The sequence below is a fragment of the Chiloscyllium plagiosum genome, unplaced genomic scaffold, assembly GCF_037043375.1.
Source record: "Chiloscyllium plagiosum isolate Xiang-an unplaced genomic scaffold, Cpla_swu_hap1 HiC_scaffold_18, whole genome shotgun sequence".
Classification (NCBI taxonomy): Eukaryota; Metazoa; Chordata; class Chondrichthyes; order Orectolobiformes; family Hemiscylliidae; genus Chiloscyllium; species Chiloscyllium plagiosum.
In genome coordinates, this window is record NW_028270156.1 from 53939641 (window position 1) to 53961418 (window position 21778).

At 40.9% G+C, this 21778-nt stretch overlaps 1 protein-coding gene across 10 annotated transcripts in view; it reads right to left on the minus strand.

Annotated features, from left to right (window-relative positions):
• The window catches only part of rab3il1 (RAB3A interacting protein (rabin3)-like 1), a 68350-nt gene that overhangs the window by 32039 nt on the left and 14533 nt on the right, over positions 1-21778 (minus strand). Inside the window, exon 1 of one of the 10 annotated variants that reach the window (XM_087996644.1) lies at positions 20212-20428. The exons of 6 other annotated variants lie outside the window; for them this stretch is intronic. Coding sequence is in view for 2 of the 4 variants with exons in the window: in XM_087996638.1 (XP_087852764.1) it covers positions 20083-20162 (80 nt within the window). In the remaining 2 variants the exon portion in view is untranslated. 3 more of the 10 variants (XM_087996638.1, XM_087996642.1, XM_087996645.1) reach the window with 3 other exon arrangements.

The following is a 21778-nucleotide window of genomic DNA, read 5'->3' on the forward strand; positions in this document are numbered from 1 at the left end:
GGCATGGGCACGTTGGGCCAAAGGGACTGTTTCCACGCTATAGACCTCTATGTCTCAGAATAGAACATCATAAATCAGCTTGTTAATTTACAATGGCCTCAATCACTGGAGTTCTTAAAAAGCAACCTTTAGGAAGATAGAATTAATATAATGGAAACGTGTGAACTTAGTCACCAGAGAACAAAGGCTGTTGTGGTTACAGCTACGTTTTCTGTTAAGGGACTAAGCCAGAGCTTCACAAACATTTTCCCCACTGTACCTCCATTTTAAAGCTTTTTCTAATTTATTCCTGGGTTGGGTCATCACTGGCTAGGCCAGCATTTATTGCCATTCCCTAAATCAGAGGATAGTTAAGAATAAACCATATTACTGTGTCTGAAGTCACATGTAGGCCAGACCAGGTTAGGACAGCAGATTTCCTATGAAAACACAAAAACGGCATCAGTGATACAAATGTCTTTATAAAAAAGAAAAATTGCCAGTGATTATACAATGATGGTTAGATCTTTATTGTTTTTTTTTAATAAATTTAATCTGCCAAGGTGGGATTTGAACCCATGCCCCCAGAAAAAACACCACACACCTATTCATGCTTTTTTATTGGACCTCAGAGCACAAATTAAAAAAAAAGAGAAGTGACCCAAACTGTGGTCACGTTACACAGGTTCAAAGAAGCACTACCCTAAACTCTGGAAGTTCCTTCTCAAATATCTCCACTTCTCATTTTATTAAAAGTTGTTTGACCCACCTTTAGGTCATCAAATTTAAAACGTACTTGATGTAACTTTGCTTTATCACCAAAAAGGGGTCAGAGGGGGTTAATAGGATGGTGTGAGGGAACCTGTTTTAGTTTGTCCACTGCAAGTAGCAGTCATGTGACCAAGGCAGCACAAACTTCATGGAGGATCAGGGTTGACCAGTGGGACAAGATATGTATATTTGCATGAGAAGTGTTTACGGAGTCTGAATGCTGTCAGTCTTTAAAATACACACTTATCACATATCTCATGGCAAACAAAAAATGGATTTTTGCCATCTCTAGAAGCTGTCTATTTCGTGGGTATGATTCTAGAAGCAGCAGCTCTCAAATCATTTTAGTGATCACTTTTCACTTGTGATTCCAGGCAATAAGCACCAGTAGGATTTATAAGAAAGAGCACCATGACACATGCATTTCCCAAAGCTCCAAATACAAGCTGGAAGTGTTCCAGGAGAAAGTGAGGACTGCAGATGCTGAAGATCAGAGTCGAGAGTGTGGTGCTGGAAAAGCACAGCAGGTCAGGCAGCATCTGAGGAGTGGGAGAATTGAGGTTTCAGGCACAAGCCCTTCATCAGAATTGAGGCTTGTGTGTTGGGGCTGACACATAAATGGGAGGGGGGGGGGGGGGGGGGGGGAAGCTATGGGGGATGAAGGGGAGAGAGTAGGAGATAGGTCAGAGTGGGGAGTGATGTGAAGGTCCAGAGGATGGTGCCGAGTTGGAGACTTGGCTCTGGCATAACGTGGAGGGAGGGGAAATGAGGAAGCTGTTGAAATGCACATTTATCCCGTGCGGTTGCAGGATCCCAAGGTGCAATGAGGCGTTCCTCCTCCAGGCGTCAGGTGGTAATGGTTTGGCAATGGAGGTGGCCCAGGACCTGGACGTCCTTGATGGAGTGGGAGGGGGAGTTGAAGTGTTCAGCCAGCCACAGGGCGATGGGATTGGTGGGTGCAGGTGTCCCAGAGATGTTCTCTGAAACAATCCGCAAGAAGGCTTCCTGTCTCCCCAATGTAGAGGAGACCACACCGAGTGCAACGGATGCAGTAAATGACATTGGTAGATGAACAGGTAAACTTTTGATGGATGTGGAAGGATCCATTGGGGCCTTGGGTAGAGGTGAGGGGAGTGGTGTGGGCACAGGTTTTACACTTCCTGCATTGGCAGGGAGTGGTGCCAAGAGTTGGGTGTGGGCCTGACGAGGGAGTCGTGGAGGGAATGGTCTTTTCAGAACGCCGATGAGGTGGGGAGGGAAATATCTCTCTGGTGGTGGGGCCCATTTGCAGGTGGAGGAAGTGGTGGAGGATGATGCATGGTATGCAGAGGTTGGCGGGGTGGAAGGCAAAGACCAGGGTAGTTCTGTCCTTGTTGCATTGGGAGGGGTGGGGTTCAAGGGCGGTGGTGCTTGAAGCCAGCGTCAACCAACTGGGAAGAGAAGTTACGATCATGGAAGGAGGCAGCCATCTGGAATGGTCACCTGTTCCTCTGCTACATCAATGACTGTATTAGCACCGCCTCATGCTCCCACAAGGAGGATGAACAGTTCATCAACTTTACCAACACCTTCCTCCCTGACCTCAAATTCACCTGGACCATCTCGGAAACCTCCCTCCCCTCCCTGGACCTCTCCATCATCATCTCTGGCAACTGACTAACCACAAACATATCACAAGCCCACTGACTCCCACAACTACTTAGACTACACCTCCACCCACCCTACCTCCTGTAGGAAATGCCATCCCTTATTCCCAATTTCTCTGGCTCCACCGTATCTGTTCCCAGGATGACCAATTCCACCTCAAAAGTCAGCTAATTAGTACTCTCGTATCCTGGTGGCTAGCTCCCTACCTGTCTGTCCAATGTAAATGTTTGTTGCAGTTCTTGCCACTCCACCCACTCAACCTAGGAATTCCTCAAAGACACCAAGGTAGAATATGACAAGTTTCCTTCAATGTGACGGCTCTACTCATACCAATAAACATCACCCTGACCATAGAAACACTGGCCTCAGTTTGAGACAAACCAGGGATACAAACACCTGACACCACCAACTCCAATCAGCACGAACAGCATCCTCAAACTATTAGACCTGTGCCTCACAACCCACTTCCATACAAATCAATGGAACACCTATGGGATCACCAATATCAGGACTATTAGCAGAAGCAGTTATGCAGAGGTTAGAACGAACAACCCTTCCCATAATCCAGCCCAAGCTTTGAGTCCACTATGTGGATGACACCTTTGTCATCACAAAACGCAATAAATTTGAAGAAACCCACAAAACAACAACATCCTTACCAGTATAAAGTTCACCAAAACAGGGAGAGAATAATAGACTCCCCTTCCTAGACCTCACAGTAGAACGAAAAACCAATGGACAGCTGCAGACCAGCATTTACAGGAAAGCCACACACACACACTGACTAGATACTCAACTACAGGAGCAACCATCCCAACACCCACAAACAGAGCTGCATCAGGATGTTATTTAAATGGGGCACAATACACTGCAGCGCCCAGGAACTACGAGAAGCGAGGGGAAAACTCCTATACAACTTATTCAGGAACAAGTACCCATTAAGCGCAGTCTGCCAATTCCTACATAGACCTAAACATACAACGACGACATGCCCAAAGACTCTCGCCACCCTGCCATACAAAGACATTTCAGAGATGACGACCAGTCTACTCCAGCCCCTAGACATCATGGTTAGCCCACAAACCTACCACCACACAAACAGCTCCTGATGACTTTAAAAGGACCCCCTTACCAACAACCAGCAGAATGAACGTCATGTATAAAAAAATACCCCGCAAGGACTGCAATAAACATTACATTGGACAGACAGCAGGAAACTAGCCACCAGGATACACGAGCACCAAATAGTCACCAAAAGACATGACCAACTAGCACTAGTACCCACACAAACGAAGAGGGACACCAGTTCAACTGGGACAATACATCCATCCTAGGACAGGCTAAACAAAGGCACGCACGGGAATTCCTAGAGGCCTAGCATTCAAACCGGAACTCCATTAACAAACAGGTTTGGACCCCATTTACAAACCTCAGAAACAGAACAGAAAATGATATCACCTACCACAACAAGCCGAGACAGAAATAGCAAGCAAGACAGAACACCAACACTTCAGAGGCTCACTGATAATATTACCTAGCATGGTGACAAAATATCAGAGAACAAATCTACTAGCTCAGAAAGCAAAACTTTACAACCTGACAATCATTGTTTTTATTTTTCCCAAAACAATATTAGACATGTTTGAGAAACAGGAATTCTCGCTGCCTCTAAAACATGCCAAGTCAGCAGTCTTCATGCAAAATCTCAGCAAAAGGATTTCTGTTACTTCATGCTGGAGATCAGAGTGACAGAATACCATACAAACATGATGCAGCATCATTAACATGCAGTCCTTTGTCTTTGAAACAAAATAGAAACCTGGCAATTTTTTTTTGTTTTGAAGTAGTGGTGGGATTTGGGCCCAATTACAACAATCCAGACCCAGCTGCTGCTTCCAATCTCTAGTGAGTTAGCTGATATCAGCTACAATGAGCAGCAGGGACACTCTAATTTGACTATTTCTAACATCAATGGGTACAAATCAACCAGATATCCAGTTAGATGTTGCACAAAGTTTCTTTGTACTATTCTATCAAATACTCCTGTCAGACCAGGCAAAGTAGAGGCTAAATTGCGAGCCTGATTCAGCTGCTAACACATGCGAATGAACAAAACTATCATACATTTGTGCATGAAATTCTGAACTTGAGTGATTCAGTTGAAAATGTTGACCTTTGACAATATTTATTTTTAAAATATGATAATCCTATCACACTATTTGAAGAATAGCAGGAAGATTTCCTGCATTTTCGTCAGATTGTTCTCTCACTAAACCAACACCACCCCTCAGAGCAGTGTAAATTGTTGCTTTGTGTGCAAACTGAAGGGAAGGAAAAAAGTCCCTTTACAAGTCATCACTCCAATCTTTCCAATTTTCCAAATGTTCATTGTAGCCAGTCAATCCAGCATAGGCCCAGCATTGAAGAAAGATCTTACAATCTGGAATGCACTGCTTGAAAAAGGGTGATGAACACACTTGCAATGCCAGCTTTCAAAAGGCAAGTGAAGACATACTTGAGAAAGGAGATATTTGTAGGAGATGGGGAAAGCAAGCGGAGATTGTGACTATTTGGGCAGCTTGGCATTTATCAATACATAATTCCATGAAGTTTTAGAGCTTTAAAAACTATTAGAGGTTTTTGCAAACTAAACTGATTGTTATAAATAGACATCATTCAGAGCAAGAGCAAAAGCAGGGTATTTGAAGCATCTGGACTGACAGCACCAGCAACCTTCTCCAGCAAGACTGGAGCTCCTGCTTAGACCCAATTCAGACCAATAATGGTGTATTGTGCAGACTAGTCATGTAAATTTAGACAGATGCTTCAAAAAGGGACAAGGAGTTTGTTGGGAGGTCTAGGGGATTATGAATTATAGCCACTTACTTTCATTATTGATCCCCTAACCACCTATTGTTTTGGGCATGCACACAAATTTGCCTCAGCTTCTGGGATTTCTCACCTGGAAGCTGCCCATTTTCCACAAGCTAGAGAAACAAACACAAACAGTTATTCCCTGCACTTATCCCTACAACAGCTGGCGAGGAACAAAACAGAAAACAAGAGCACTAAGACTCAAGTTGCAATTGAAGATGCAAGAGAAGTCACCCAGAAAAAAAATGTCTGAGCTATTTGCAACAGAAAACTTAGTACAAAATAAATTCTTTTCTCCATTAGAACTTTTTCCCCCTGGAAAATGCTGCCCTGAATGTCTCTTGTCCTTCCAAACCCAAATTTCCTAACTATGTTCTTTGTCCTTCTTACTGCTGTCAGTGTTCTGATCTCAAAGCCAGGTTCTCCAACTCTACCCTAACCAAAACATTAACTCGTTCAAAAATGTTTCTTCTTTCTCCAGTTCAAGACTATTACATTGCTTAAATCACTTTCACTGTTCAGCCTTATTCCCGAACCCTTCATCTAATGTATCTTAATAAAACTTACTGATTTAAAATTGAAGCCATACATTAGCAAATAACGTATATGGGAACCACCCAAGTCATGGCTCCCTTTGTAGCAGGGTTAAAATAATAAAAAACTAAAAGATCCCTGGCTTCATTCCCAGTCCACAGAGAGTTGGTTTATATTGGTCTAGATGGTGTCAAGATTCTTAACCATTGATGATTTCATTCCCCGAGCTGGGGGTGCAGGCAAGAGTCAGCCAGAGTTCAGATTTCATGTTGACATTTAGTGCCTCTTTCTAGAAAATGTGCAAATGTAGGCTTGGGTCACAAAAAGGTTTGTATTTTTCAGTGATGACTCAGATGAATAGTTGAGTTCATTGTACTGCTCAAATAAAGTCTTTTGTACATTTAGATCAGAGTCATACATATGTGGACACGAGTTACAGACTGGAATCTAATTGAGAAGTTTGGAGTTTTTATTTAACAGATACAGAGTGAAACCATGATTCCAATTGATCTAAGAGAAAACCAAGCAAGCCAGTCCACAGCCCTAGAAAAATCACAGCAAGCTATTCCTCAAGATATTCTCCTCAGCTCAACACTTTGTTTTGGGCTAACAGACTAGGACTCAAAACAAAATGTTTAAACTTAGTGACAGATATTAACACCAGATCCTGCCAGACAGACAATGGCCACCTTCCACAAGATGGAAAGGCCTAACCACCTCAGGCTGACCTCCTTCATCCCTCACCCATCAACATCCAGGGGAAACCATTGATCAGAGACTTAACTGGAAGATCCATTTCACAAATGCTACAACATCAAGAGAGAGGCTGTGACAATGAGGGTCACCTCCTGATCCCAAAGTCTTTCCACTATTTAGAATATGCAAATCAAGAATGCGACAAAATGTCAATGGCTATTCAGCATGCAAGGAACTTTTTACTGAGAAAATAACCCACTTATTTGAAGTGTGCCATTGGTCTTAATATCCACCCCTCTGCCAGCATACAATGGTTGCCTTATACAGTATATATCCACAGAAACCCCAGTGTTTATTCCTATGCTCAAACTTAAATGGATTCCAGTACTGTTCAGCGCCCCTGGAGATATTACCTTCAAATCTTCTTGAAGTTCAAGTTGTTTCTTATCCAAGAACTTTCCTATTACACTGAAAATATGCCCACTGCAATATGGTCACTTCAAAATATTGGCTTCAGAATTTGTTAGCAAGGCTATATAGTGGTGAATAAAGAGTAAAAAGGAAGAGGAGAGAATGAATAAGTTTGCAAAAACTAAAGTATTTATTGAATTAAAATCCCATCCTTTGTGAACAATGTGACAGATGTGATTTAACAATATTTATGCTTTTTATAAAAGACAATGCCTTGTTACTGTTAAGTCTTTCATCTATAGATTGCCTGGAGTAAATTCCTCACCTGAAAACTGGCCTAAGGCTAAAATTTCTAATCCATTCATTTCCAACCATTATCTCAAAGTCCAAACAGATTCACTCAGTCCTCCTTAATATTTACAGAACTGGAAATGTTTTCTTCTCATCAAAGCTTAATTCTGAAGAACATATAACACACAGGAAAAATTTCTTTGTTTTTGTACAGTCCCAGGGTTTGGCAAGAGGTGGTCAGGAGTTGAGGAAAGAAAACAGGATCAGTTTCCACAAAGTTCTTCTGACAAAATATTTTGTGGCCAGAAAAGCAAAGATTTCCTGTGAAGAGAGAAAGCAGTCCCATTGGAAGCTACACCAACACTGAGGTCTATTAACTGCGTCTGGAAAACAGCTATGGTTTAATCCTGCTGGTTGCAACAACACTTTTTCAGCCTAACATTCAAAACTATTCTTCCTTCTGATGATCAGTTCTTGCTTGTTCTGCAAAATCTTTGCCAGGCATGATGCTGCTTTACTGTTAGTCACTATACTCCTTTGGACAAGAGGGGAACAGATGGTTATTGAAGGGATTACAGCTGTGAAAATCCTGTGGTGCTCATAAATTATCCAAGTCTCCAGTTAGAGCTGGACAATAAATAGATAGATAAAATAAAATAAATAAATAGATAGATAAAAGGAACTTTTGTTGTCTGCCCATATTCTGTTTTTACTGAAGTCAGGAGACAGATTTCATGGGTGAGTCAGAGAATTCAGTATAGTATAACTAAAATGGGTGTTTGTCCACTGGTAGAGTGGAGTGTTTTGGTCTACAATGGAATTTTCATGCGATACATGCTCAGCGAAAACAGCAAATGGAAGCTATTATTTACATATTTCATTTTTAAACCTCACTTTAAAAGTCAAGAATACATTGTACAATGATGTGCAAGATGTGACAACTGAAGTTCTTATCTCGAGGCCCTGAAATATCAGCCTTTGTAGTGAACTTGGGGCAGGATACATTTTCCTTTTTTAATTAATCAACAAAACACAGGAGGTAAGCAAATTATAATTAAAAGTTTTATTTTCTTTCTATACTCAAGTTCATTTAATAAACTCAAATTATTAAGACAGCCAGCTTCTAGATTTCTCAATTTGAAATGTTTTATAAATTTAAAATCCCAAAACCTTCAACATGCATATAATTAAAAATCACAACACCAGGTTATAGTCCAACAGATTTAATTGGAAGCACTCTAGCTTTCGGAGCGATGCTCCTTCATCACCTGATGAAGGAGCATCTCTCCGAAAGCTAGTGTGCTTCCAATTAAACCTGTTGGACTATAACCTGATGTTGTGTGATTTTTAACTTTGTACACCCCAGTCCAACACCGGCATCTCCGAATCATGCATATAATTAGTATTGTCTTACTTTCTCAATTTGAAAAGAAACTAGAAAGAAAAACTAAACAATGTTTTTGAAATAGATTTTACTGGAAAGCAGCGAAAATTAATGTATGCAGGGTTTCTCTATTGCAATGGTCATGTATTTTTTATTTTGTGCTTCATGGTTGTAGACAAAATTAGAAAGTATTGTTAAAGTAGTGTTTTAAGGAATTGCAGCATATTTTGAAAAGTAACCTGACACTTATGGCAGGCACTGGATTTGTACAGCTATTTGAACAAGCAGCAATTGAAGAGGACTCAACTGTGACCATTGCAGCCGCGATGGCAAGATGTTAATTGACCTATGGACTAGTGATCACTTATTGATACAATGTTCTTTTGCCTGCCAACAGCTATGTAATTGCTTTCAGGTAACTAAATGGCTTGGGACTGGGAACTTGTCACCTGCCAGCTCAGAAATGGAGTTGGTTCTCTGTCGTCAAAGCTTACCTTAAACCTGAAGAAAACCAATTTCTTTCCTCCTGCAGTTGCTGCAAGTTATGACTTCTAGTTAATAAATCATAATTTTACAAGTTGAACAAATCAACATGTCTCAAAAAAAAAATCAGTGAAAGCATTCAGAAAAGGAAAGCCAGGAAGAAACTTTCAGACCAGCGTGACAGAATTTGTGGACAACAACGATTGAACTCTTTCCAGTTTCCCCTCAATTCCATCCATCTTTTTTCCTGTCTGTACATCTGACCTGTATGAGGAGTTTAAAAAGGGAATAAAGAGGTGCATTCCAACAGTTTAACTGTTTACTTGTAGCTACAATATAATTACTTTTAATAAACGGTAATTCTTGTTCAGTACAGAAACCTGGGCCATGCTTCCTATCAAACTGGGTCTAAAAAAAAATCAGAAATTGAAGCACTTAATGTAACGACTGTGTTGAGTTTGCACGTTCTCCCAGTGTCTGTGGGGGTTTCCTCCGGGTGCTCCAGTTTCCTCCCACAGTCCAAAAATGTGCAGGTTAGATGAATTGGCCATGATAAATTGCCCATAATGTTAGGTGAAGGGGTAAATGTAGGAGAATGGGTCTGGGTGGGTTGCGCTTCGGTGGGTCGGTGCGGACTTATTGGGCCGAAGGGCCTGTTTCCACACTAACTAATCTAACCTAATGTACTTATTTTGAAAGTTTTTACTTCTGTGGCAAATTCAGGAACAACAGGTCTTGATTTCTTGCACATAGCCACACTGACTCATGACACTAATCTGTCACAACTGAAGTGCATGAGCCATGGAAATGCTGGCAAAACAGCATCGGCATAGACAAGACCCCTCCCCCCACAGGAATCCCACCCTACCCTTAATGCTGCAGTCGCTGAAGAGTGTACATTATACAAATGCTCAAACAGATTAATAGTATTCCTTCTCTCGGCAAATGTATAAATCCTAGGATTTTGAAAGAAAGAGACTCAAAAAGTAGAACCTTCAATGAAGACATTTTAAAAACGACAAATTTAAATCCATTGCAATAACATTTCAATATTTTAATTATTTGATGTTTAAAATATTTGACATTTGAAATCAGCAATTTAAGATAATTTAAATGATGCAAAAAAGTCACTTTATGTTTCTCAAACTGTTTAATTGCTAATAGCTGATAAAATTACAGTTATACAGTTATACAAAGTTCAAAATTATGACAAAGTAGGCTTCTGAAGTTAAAATTTTGTGTAAATCAAAATTAGACTACATTTTATCTTCAGTTTTTACCCAGCTTCCTCAAATACCATCCCTCACTCTAAAAGGTTCTGCTGAGCTGCAGTTAACTAACTCTGGTACTTCAACCAGACTTTGTCAGCTTTCACATCTGTAAATGATCAGGGGTCAAACATTGACATCTGCCTGATCAGAAACAGACCCCAACTGAAGTCAGCAACTTTTGCAGACAGCGTAAGTTGGACAACAATGCTAAGAGATCTTACTGAGCAACACTGTTTCCACCCAGTGGTCCACCATTCACCACCTCTCCTCTACAACCAATTACATTCCAACTGCACACCAGGCTGTGTTCTCCCAGTTCCTGAGGCTATACAACTGTGCCAGTAAAAGCAGGAGATTGAACAAAGTTGCACAAATTCTATTGTAATTACACACACACAAAAAGGAAATTACATTTGTATAGCATCTTAAAGTGGCTGGTAGGCCAATTAAAATTTCAAATCATAGTAACTGATGTAGAAAACATGGAAGCTAACTTGCACACAAAACACCCACAAGCAACAGAGGTAGGACAAAACACTTTGGGGAAGACATTCAGCTCCAGTTTTTGAACTGAAATTGAGGCTGCTACAAAAAGGGATTTTTAAAAAAATAAGTTCAGCTACTAGCACTACCAGAAAAACAACAGCTTTTCAGCTGGATTTCCATGGGTCTGGCTGTGTCTCTGTGGGTTTGTTTCAAAAACAGTTTGTCTGCACTGCAGAGCACAAACTGGAGTTTGGCAGTAACAACTACAGTTAGTGTGGTTAAAGTGTGTAGGTGGTGAACAGGCCGACTTGGGACAAATTGCCCAAATTCAGTCCCAGTGCTCAAGTAGCAAATAACTCACTCATGCAAAATCGACAGCAAAGTCACAGACAAAGACTTGCACTCCCAAATATCCTCCCATCCGGGACTAAACATTGCCAAATAACATCTAAAATTCCTAAACTCCACTAAACAGTCAAAAACCCTGTGCCAATAAACTCCTAAATATCCCCAATTCACTAAAAATTAAAATTCCCTCACATGAAATCTAACTCTCACTCTCCATCCACTAACACTGAATTACCTCAGGTATTATCTATTCTCCAATTATGTTCAAACTTTGCCCATGGCTATTGCAAGAGAGTTCCCACCACCGTACCCGCCTCCCCCCACCCCCCCAAAACCCCAGTGAATCTAGACAAACAGATCAGGATTTTCAGATCCCATTTAGTTTGGAACCAGATCAAGCCTGAAAAATGAGGCAGCCAAGCAATTAGGCTCATTAATAGCCATGTTAAATGGTAACTTTAGGAGGCTGACTCATTAGCATGCACCAAAAGACCACACTGTAGAGACGACCCAATTCTACCACATCTGTGGTTTTCTTGATGTAGCCTACATCGTAGCCGCAAGAAAACTGCCTTATTGTAACAGTCTCAGTTTATAGAATCCCTACACAGTGAGGAAAAAGACCCTTTGGCCCAAGAAGTCCACACCGACCCTCTGAAGAGTAACTCACCCATTCCCCTATATTTACCTCCGACTAATGCATCTAACCTACACATCCACGAACACTATGGGCGACTTAGCATAGCCAATTCACCAAACCTGCACATCTTTGATTATGGGAGGAAACCAGACCACCTGGAGGAAACCCATACAGACACGGGGAGAATGTCCATACTGCATACACAAAGTTGTCACAGTCTGGATTCGAACCTGGGTCCCTGGCCCTGTGAGGCAGCAGAGCTAACAACTGAGCGAGGTACTCCTCTGAAGTGGAGATGGTTCCCGATTGATTATTCAGCTTTCATAGCCCCTCCATTGCCCTTATTTGGACTGGTCTCCTTGCCAATTGAGGGGTCACCTCAAATTCCCAGTGGGTAACTACTTACTCCCTATACAACCACATGGGGGAAAACAACTCCCCTAGCCCCACTCCAAAAGCAATTCAGCCTGACACTGAGGGCTAGAAGAATGACAAAGCTATGTTGCCCAGTGAATATTTCACTGGGCCATTAGGTGGTGAATGGCCCGTCCCCCCAAAAAAGCACTGTAGCTCAACTATAAGCTTTACCCTATTTAACTCTAGCCAACAGCACAGGCTGCTCAGATTCAGACACACAAGCCCACATAACTCGACACTATAACCAAACAATGTGTTTACTCAGTAAATTAATCAGGACTGCAGTGAAAGTGAGCTTAACTTGTTGACAGACATATCACTGTGTATTATTCTCAATGTGCACACAATTCACTCCCTCATCTTCTGATAATCAGCCAAAGCATATATAAAAAAATAAGAAAAAGCCATCCACACAACAGTCACTGACCGGAGTGCAGAGCTGTATTAATGCAGCATCAGCTCACTGTTATTCCAAGAGCCAGTCGATTCCCCTGCAATTCCTCCAGTGACGTGTTTGTTGAACTTGGCTCTCACTAAAAAGAGTGAGCACTTGCACAGCCTGCTCCTCATTTCAAAGTTACTGAGAGATCTGTGATTTTGAACTGTTTGAGTGGATTCATCTGTGCAGACTGGCAGAATGGAACCACACTTCCTCTTCCAAATCCCCAAACCACATGCAAAAATAACATTGGGCGCAGAGTCAGGAATTTGTCTTTGAAATTGCAAACCCTTCAAAAATAAAGGAAGAGAAAAAAACCTTGCATTTCCAAAGTCACATCTTTCAGATAGATGTCAACCTCGCTTATAAAAATGGGTGTTCGTGCACCATTACTGCAATCATGGATGCTCACAGTTAGGCCACCTTCAACTTTATCTTGAATCCAGATAATCTCTGCACTTTTAAGCGCACCACCTCATGTTCAGTCCTACCAGAACTAGGACCTTACTCAGTACCAGTCATGTGCAGGCTGAGAGGCAGTGAGCTCCAAAACTTTTCATCGCTGATGACTCAGTTTAGAACGTGATTTTATCTTGACCCAGCATCAGCACACACTGCAACCAGTTAAGAGTCATTTCATAGCGAATTATTACCATAACTGGACAGTCTGTTGGTTAAATAACTATTTCCCAAAGAAAGTTTTGGGTCTTGAATTCAATAAAATTTGGTCTTTTGCAGGTTATCATGACACAGGAAAGCTGAAAGACTGCAATTTTAAAAAGTTAATCTTTTGCTTGGTCTTTACAATAACTCCAGTGATTAACTTTTAATACCCTCTATGGTCTAACAACCATCAACCATTAGCTTCATACAGCCACATCCCAGTCGTGTCTGTATTAAAAAAAATCAGGAGCGAGACATGAATAATCCTCCCTCTCCTTAGATCAATCCTTAGCATTGTCACAAGCCTTTTACATACTATAAAAATATTTACATGGAAAGATTTACAATTCTCCAATTTTCCCCTCAGTTTAATAACTTTTCACTAATTTCAATAAGTTTAAGGATGTTCTGAATTGCCAAATACTCAAAACATTAGGGGTTAGAAGCTCAAATTAAAAAAAAAGTGCATTATGTACTAAAGTTAATCATTATTTGATACTTGGGCCAGTACAATGACTGTACATAGATGCTATCAGCACAAGTGTCCAAAGTTGTTTAGTACATTTCCAAAGAAATGTACTAAAGTTGATTAGATACTGTGGCATTGTAGCCCACGTCAAACAATCAACATTTGGAGCCAAGGAATTGTACATTCAAAGTGGGACCAGATGGACCTTTTGTCCTTAGGATTGTATCAGAAGGTCAAAGAGGAGAATAATCACCTTCAACCTCCCACAGCATACTAACTAAGCAACCTATGGTCTGTGCTACAAGGACAAAGGCAATATTATCGTACTAAAAATGCTGCAATTCAGAAAATTAAACCTTTGGGAAATAGGGTGCCTTAATAATGTTTAGAACAGACAATTGAGGGAGATAGATTGTGTGTTTGACATATTTTTCTCCCTTGGTTTCCACTTAAAAGATTCTTACTATGATGGGGCATAATGCCAGAGGTCATTCTTCATCCGAGAGTCTGGACAGCTCTTCCCTTCTTGGAGGATCACAGTCAAGGTCCAATTTGCACTGTCTTGCCATTCACTTCATTACACTGTACAATGCAGACCAATATATAATGATCAGAAGTAGGAACAATAACTGATACTTCATTCTGGAAAGGCATTGGTTAACTTGCACATCAATAATTGTCCCAGCACGCCAAAGAATCAAGCCCTATTCCAGAGAATTGAGCACGTCAGGTACTGAGGGATTATTGTTTCAATGGTACAGTATGTTAGAGTGCAATCTGTTGTCTGAGGTTAAAAAATTCCAGGGCAATACTTGAACAAGGGTAGAGCAGTTTTCCTGATGTTTTGGCTAATATTTAACCTCAACGAACATCTTTACAAACAACGTGTCTGTCTCTGGTGTGAGAAAGAACCTTTATGGCCATATTCAAAGACACCTTTCTAGTTGTGAAAACCAGTTGAGATATCCCAGGCAAGTGAAAAGGACTATTTTAGAGCAATATTTTTCCTTTACATGGTGGGATATAGAATTAAGTCCAATCTGTAAAGCATTCCCAAATCAAAGTACTGACTGGTCTGAGGTTTTGTTTAATAACCCCAGGAACATACCTCAGTCTTAACCCCACAAAAAGGGTCATCCCATTTTGTCCACTTCACATACCAATTATCCCATTCTCTCTAACTCAAACTGATGGTTTATTGTGGTCTGGGTTCAAATCAGTTAAGTCACACCATGGTCAACTGTTGGACCCAAAGCTTTACAAAGAAAAAAAAAGTTAAATGAAATTAAAGTTCTGGTGAATGGTTTTGACTAGGTTTCTCCCCACAGATGCTGCCTTAAAGACAGCGTGTTTTCCGATTTTGTGTTTTGAGATTTCCAGCACTGGTGTATTTTGATTTAGTTCAAGATTACTGACATGAATTGATACTACATCAGCATCTCAACAAGCTCAGAAATACAACCATTCATCAAGATCATAAAGGCACTTACATTTCATATGTCATGTATTTCTAAAATGGTTTAGTTGCAAGCACCTGCTCATTGGGTTAATTATCATAGGCAAAACCTAACTGATATCACCTGATACTCAAACAAGTTTATGGACTTCAAAGTCATTGGATAGAAGTTAGGAGTAGGAGTTTTCATTGATTTTCCCCTCTTAGTTCAGAAGCTTAGAAATCAGTTTATGATACCCTTAGTTTGAATAAGCACATATCATGGAACAACACTCAAGCCGGTGTCTTTCTACTCTCAGTCACTCTTTACCAAAAGAGTCAGTCATCGGGGAGGCCCAGCTATGCCCTTAAAAGACTTTGTGCCCAGATGAGCACCTTTTTGGGTATGCAAGACTTAAACAACCATCATCTGTACCAACAAACAAAGGGATTTAACACAATCTTGCTTGGGATTTGAATTGCCACCAAGTACATGACACCAAAAACATTTCAACACAATCTGAAATTCAGTACAGAATTACTCGCAAAAGTTGAGGTTTACCAAATTATTCTTCAGGAGTATGGTATCCCTTTAAGAATGTGTATGGTTAAAAAACATTGCAGAGTTTCTCAATATTACATCAAACCACAGTTATGTTAATCTCACAGGGTGGAAAAAAATTCTAAAGAACACCACCCAGCAAGAGAACGATCCAGACTCAGTAAGTCAGTACAGGAGCAATCTAGCATCTCAATTAGGGAATGACCATCCATTGCAATATAAAAATCAGAAAGCTGCAATTTAACCTGAAGTCTGAAGAAGCAATCTCAGCCAGATCAGCAGCAGGGTAACTATAAAGGTCTCAGCAACCCTGGCTAGATAAAGGAAAAACTGTTTCGCCTTCCTTTCCCTGATCACAATGATGACCCACTCTGCGAAGTGCAAACATGTGACTAGATGAAGACAATGTTGGCTCAGTTGTGATGCTTCCACAACAGAATAATCCAAATGTCACTGTCGAGACTCAAACATCAAGAATGGCTCCTAGCCCATGGTACCTGAAGTTGTCTGTTGACCATGAATTACTGAGAGAAAACTGGGGGAAAGGTTAAAGTACATACATATGAACAGTATCACTGTTCACATAAAAAGTGCAAAGGCTTTACATCCTTTGAACAGTAAAGATCACTCCTTGATTTAAACAAGGGATAAAGCAAAGAAAACAACTGCCAATGTCAGGAACAAACCACAAAGTTATTCTGTTGATGCACAAGTATCCTTCTCGTTCCCTAGTCTTTTACTTGCCTTTCTAGCTTCAAATTGCTAAGACTGTATATCTATTTTGAAATAAGCTGGAGTGGCTTAATGCCCCTTTTTCATCCCTGACTTTTCTAAAGTTCCTGCGTTTACAATTACATCTTTGTGAGGTTCTATGTATTTCAAATACAAGGATGGATAAAGAGCTCCTCCTCAGAAGTCACAAATCAACATTTAATTTACACCTTTCACCAAATTGTAGTGTCTGAAACACATCAATAAACAGCAGTGTAAAATCATTGCCTGGTTGTAACTCTGGCAGAAAAAAAAACAGAATTTAATATAGCAATAACACTACAAAATGTAGCCCAGTTTCCCATCCCACACATTTCCAGCTCCCTATCTCCACTAGCCTCAAGCCTCCCCAGTACATTTCCTGTCAGAGACACCACTAGGTTTGCAATAGACAGGAGCTTCCCTACTGCTAACACAGGAAAGAAGCTGTAACTCAACAGGGTTCAGACTTACCGTTTCCACATAGTAGTGGGGGCTTCCCCTCACCCCACCACAGCACACCACACCTAGCTGTCCACTGCGACAGTTTGCAGCTGTTGCTCCATTACACACAGGCCCACGAGGGGCCAGGATGCCAGCTTCTGGCACCGAAACAGCAGGGGAGCGGGGGAAAGATTTCCCCCATCCACCGTCCTCCACGGGCCAACAGCCCCAACTCTGCGCTCAATTCTTTCTCTCTCCACTTCACTGCATTCGACAGCACCGAGCACGCACAGAACAGCTCAGCAGCCCAGACAGAATATCACATGATCAAATGCAGCTCGCTCACTCAGGGTTTTTTTTGAATAAGGGAAACATGTGACCTTCCCTCCGGAATCTTATGACAAATAGACAGACAAGCAGCTCCAGCTGACAGAGAGCAACAGAATAAAGGTCTGACTGAAAAAACAGCTTTAACTTTCACCCAAAATGCCTGGGAGAGAGGCTTCCCTTTCCAAGCAAAACTGACACCCACATCCGGCCACCTGAATAATAGAAAGAGCTGCTGAGTCAATGGCTCCAGACTCCTCTCTCGCACACACTCCATCAGCAATTTCCAACTTGTGAAACAATTTGCGTCTCAGAAGCTCGGCAGCTGCTCAACTCACAGCTAGAGAAGTGAACTGAAATACAAGTAATCCAGCCTGTTATTTAAAAAGTTGTTTCAGACAGAGCAATTTTTTGCCTCCTTTTCAAAGGTACCCACTTCACCTTAGTGGATGTAATTATATGGGGCACCGGTCAGCGTCCATCACTTTCTTCACGTGGTCAGATTTCTACATCCATTCGTGGCTGCATCCTGACCCCTCAATATTCACCTTCCTTCAGAGTATCTTGCCTGATTTTCCTAACTCAGGGACTAACTGTGGATCCAGCTAACTCAACCTAGAATAGCACTCAATTTCCAGGCATCTGGAACTCCGTATTGTATACATGAAGACTGGTAGCTGGTGAAAGTGAGTTGTTTGCTGTATATTCTTACAAAGCTTCGAACATAGCTAATTAAAATTGTGCACGAGGTCACAAAGTGTAGAATTATTATTAATGCCAGGGCATAACTGACATGAACAAACCTATGGAATTATAAAATCCCTACAGTGCAGAAACAGGATATTTGTGCCATCAAGTCCACACTGACCCTCTGAACAGTATCTCAGCCAGGAGAAAATGTGAGGTCTGCAGATGCTGGAAATCAGTCGAGAGTATATTGCTGAAAAAGCACAGCAGGTCAGACAGCATCCGAGGAGCAGGAGAATCGACGTTTCAGGCCAGAGTCTGACTCCTGATGAAGGGGTCTAGCCTGAAACATCTATTCTCCTGCTCCACAGTATCCCACCCAGGCCCACCCCTCTACCCTATCCCATCGTGAAATCAACCTAACTTACACATTCCTGGACACTATGGGCAATTTAGCATATCCAATCCACCTAACCTGCACATCTTTGGTCTGTGGGAGGAAACCCACACAGACACAGGGAGAATATGCAAACTCCACACAGTCCCCCACAGCTGGAATTGAACTCTGGTATCTGATGCTGTGAGGAAGTACAGCTAACCACTGAGCCAATGTGCCACCCCAAATATTGTTTTATGTATGAACTGCTACTACCAAGCTACTATCACAGGGAGTGTCCACCTGCCTTATTCTTCTTGGGTTTAGAGACCCTGTCAGGACAGTTGGAACATATGTGATAGCATTTACACATCACACACCTACCTCACACATAGCAATATAATAATCAGAGCTGATACCAGCATAAAATACTGCCAATGGGTTTTAATAAGCACCAGTAAACAAAAAACAAAATCTCTTCCAGGTAATGTTTCAGCCATGACTCTGTTGATAGATTTCTTAGCACTGAGTCAGGAAGTCAAGGATTCAAGTCCCACTCCAGAGTTGTAATCTCAATAAACTCCCAAGCCAAACTGCCCAGCATCAAGGCAGCAATTACACAAGTTCAGTTTGATTGAGCAGGATACTTCAATTCTATGCCTGATACCAGACATCCAAAACAATTGCTTTACTCAATACAGAGTCACTGAAGGAGCCTCCAGGAAGGACAGCAGGAATGCTTTAAGGATATCATCAAATTTTCTCTGAAAACATCTCCACCAACTCATGACATTCCCTAGCCTGTGACTAACTAAAATGAAGAAAACCCATATGAAGAACTGTATCAAGAACACACAAACCTCCCAACAACTCATCTGCCTGACCCTTCAAATGCCATCTCCCCAGGCATGTGACTGAGTCTGCAGACCATACAATAAACTAATCAACCAGCTGAACTCAATGAATCAGAATTCAAACAAGTTCATCCTTGATCCAAAGGGACTGCCAAAAAGCAAGAAACTGTTGCTAATCTATTGGCTGCCTTGTTTCCTACAATACAACACTGACTATACTTCAAAAGTACATCATTGGCTGTAAATTGCTTTGCAAAGTCCTAAGGTTTTAAAAGACACTTTCTACCACCATGCAAAGGTTTTAAACACTTTTTAAAATAACTTCTAGCATTAATAGGAAGGGTTTGGAGTGATATGGACCAAGTGCTGGCAAATGGAACTAGGTTAGAATATCTGGTCAGCATGGACCGAAGGGTCTGTTTCCGTGCTGTATATCTCTATGACTCTATATTACCCACAAACAATATCAAGAGGGGTCTAATTTGCTTCAATTCTATCCTCTTTTTGTCATCTAACTTTACCTTACATGAATCTAATACTTGCAGCTGCATTGACCAGTCAGAAACTTAATTTCCAATGTTAATCACAATATAAAATTCTTCAATACATTTGACAAACTGTCCTGTGACCAGTTTTACTTTACCAGTCCCTAATTCCAGTCAATTATCTAACCTTATCCACACTGATCCACCTTGTGACCTTTGTGGAAAATATCTCATTTACAGAAAAAAGGTGCCATCCAATGCAGGATCCAATTTAATGACATAAATTAGAAAAAAGGACTGAACATAGAACAGATCCTTTGAGCATTCCCAGAAACTTGGATATACAAAATTAAGATTACCATGATCTTCCAGCAAAGTAATTCAATATCTTTCGCAATTCAATTGTCCTGCATTCTGTACGGTCTGGATAGAAGGACATAGTAAAACTACCAGCTCACAGGCCTTCTCCATTAGCGCAAATCACCAACCTGATTCTCAAGTGTGCAAACTGGTTGTTGTCTTTGGACAGGATAAGGCCTGCCCATAAAAGCTCAGCCTCTGGCACTCTCCATTTCTACAAATTACAATCTGTGAGTGAAATTTGATGCACACATACAGAGAAGAAGGCAATTCCCTTAATCCTGGACCTTGACAGTATGTTGCGATTAATTTAATCAAATCCAAAAAGCAAAAACAAACTGGATCGCTGTGAAGTGAGTGTCAGTAACTCCTCCCAGACAGCACTGTCTTACTCACCACACCTCCGATGAGTCTAATCCAGTTTCGTCACATTGTCAGGCTTAATAAATACTCCCATATTACTGATGGTATCACTATTGATATTACTTCAATTACTTTGCAGTGTTGCATTTGTCATAATTCTTTACAATAAAGGCTTTGAGACTTCATTTGCTCATTGAATCATTTGGTGTGGTGCTGAACCACACAGACCAACAAGTATCAAATTCAGTTGTTGGTGTTCAGTTTGCTGATCTTAGCAGTCAAAGTATTACACTTAGCTTCAGAGCCTTAGGCTGACAATAAGAGTTGGATAGGATTCCTGCTTCTCCAATCGTTTCTGCAAGAAAGTGAATCTCTAAGGGCACCCCAAGCCCAGGTTCCCCAAAATTGAATTAATTGTAGCACATGGTATTCAGATTCACACAACCCACTTTTGGAAACTCCTAGGAGACAATGTCTTCTGAAGTGGATGGGAGAAAATTAATCAGGTGAAGTGAGGTTTTTGGGAGACTGGTTACTGCAATCAGGAGCAAAGGCTGAACAACTCAAAAAAAAAAGCGGAGTAAACCTATAGATAGTTTACAAATAATGTATATTTCTGAAATTTAAAAGAATGTAAATGCATCATAGTCAGGTTCAATTTTCAAAGGTCATGCATACTTTTCAAAGGGGTATGTGCATCCTGGTCAGCAGAGGATCCCAAACTGACTGCTTTCCTTACTTGCCCAGGTGTTTAAAGTCAATTGTGGAACCACTGCCATTGCAATGAACAAAATCAGCACGGATGATGAAGTGACTTTTTATTCTGTGGAGCAGTTCATTTACTAAACCATCAAGAGCTCTCCTTTCAGTTGTTCACCATAAGAGAGACACCCATTCCGGGTAGAGGTGTTAAGAGAGCCTGACACAAATGTGATAAAGAATTTCATTAAAAATACTTTGAACAAACTTAATCACCGCATACAGACTTGCAACATCATCCAGACAGTTGCCAGAAGTCACTGAGTGCAATGATAGAATTCTAGATCATGATAAACAAGATAATTATTGTAAGTTACAGTATAAAGCTGGACTATCCGATAATGTACCGCACCTAAAACTGATGCAAATTTAATCCCTCTCCTACTGTAATGCAGGAATAACATAGAGAGTGGGTTTTAACCAGTACAAAGCTTTGTACTCACAGAGTAATAGTGCCTCAAAATAAATATTGAAGGGCTATTGTGAGAACAAAATAAGACAAAGTAAATGAGCTATGGTGAAAGATTGGACAAACCTAAATGATACAAGATTAAAGAAAAGAGAGGAACTATC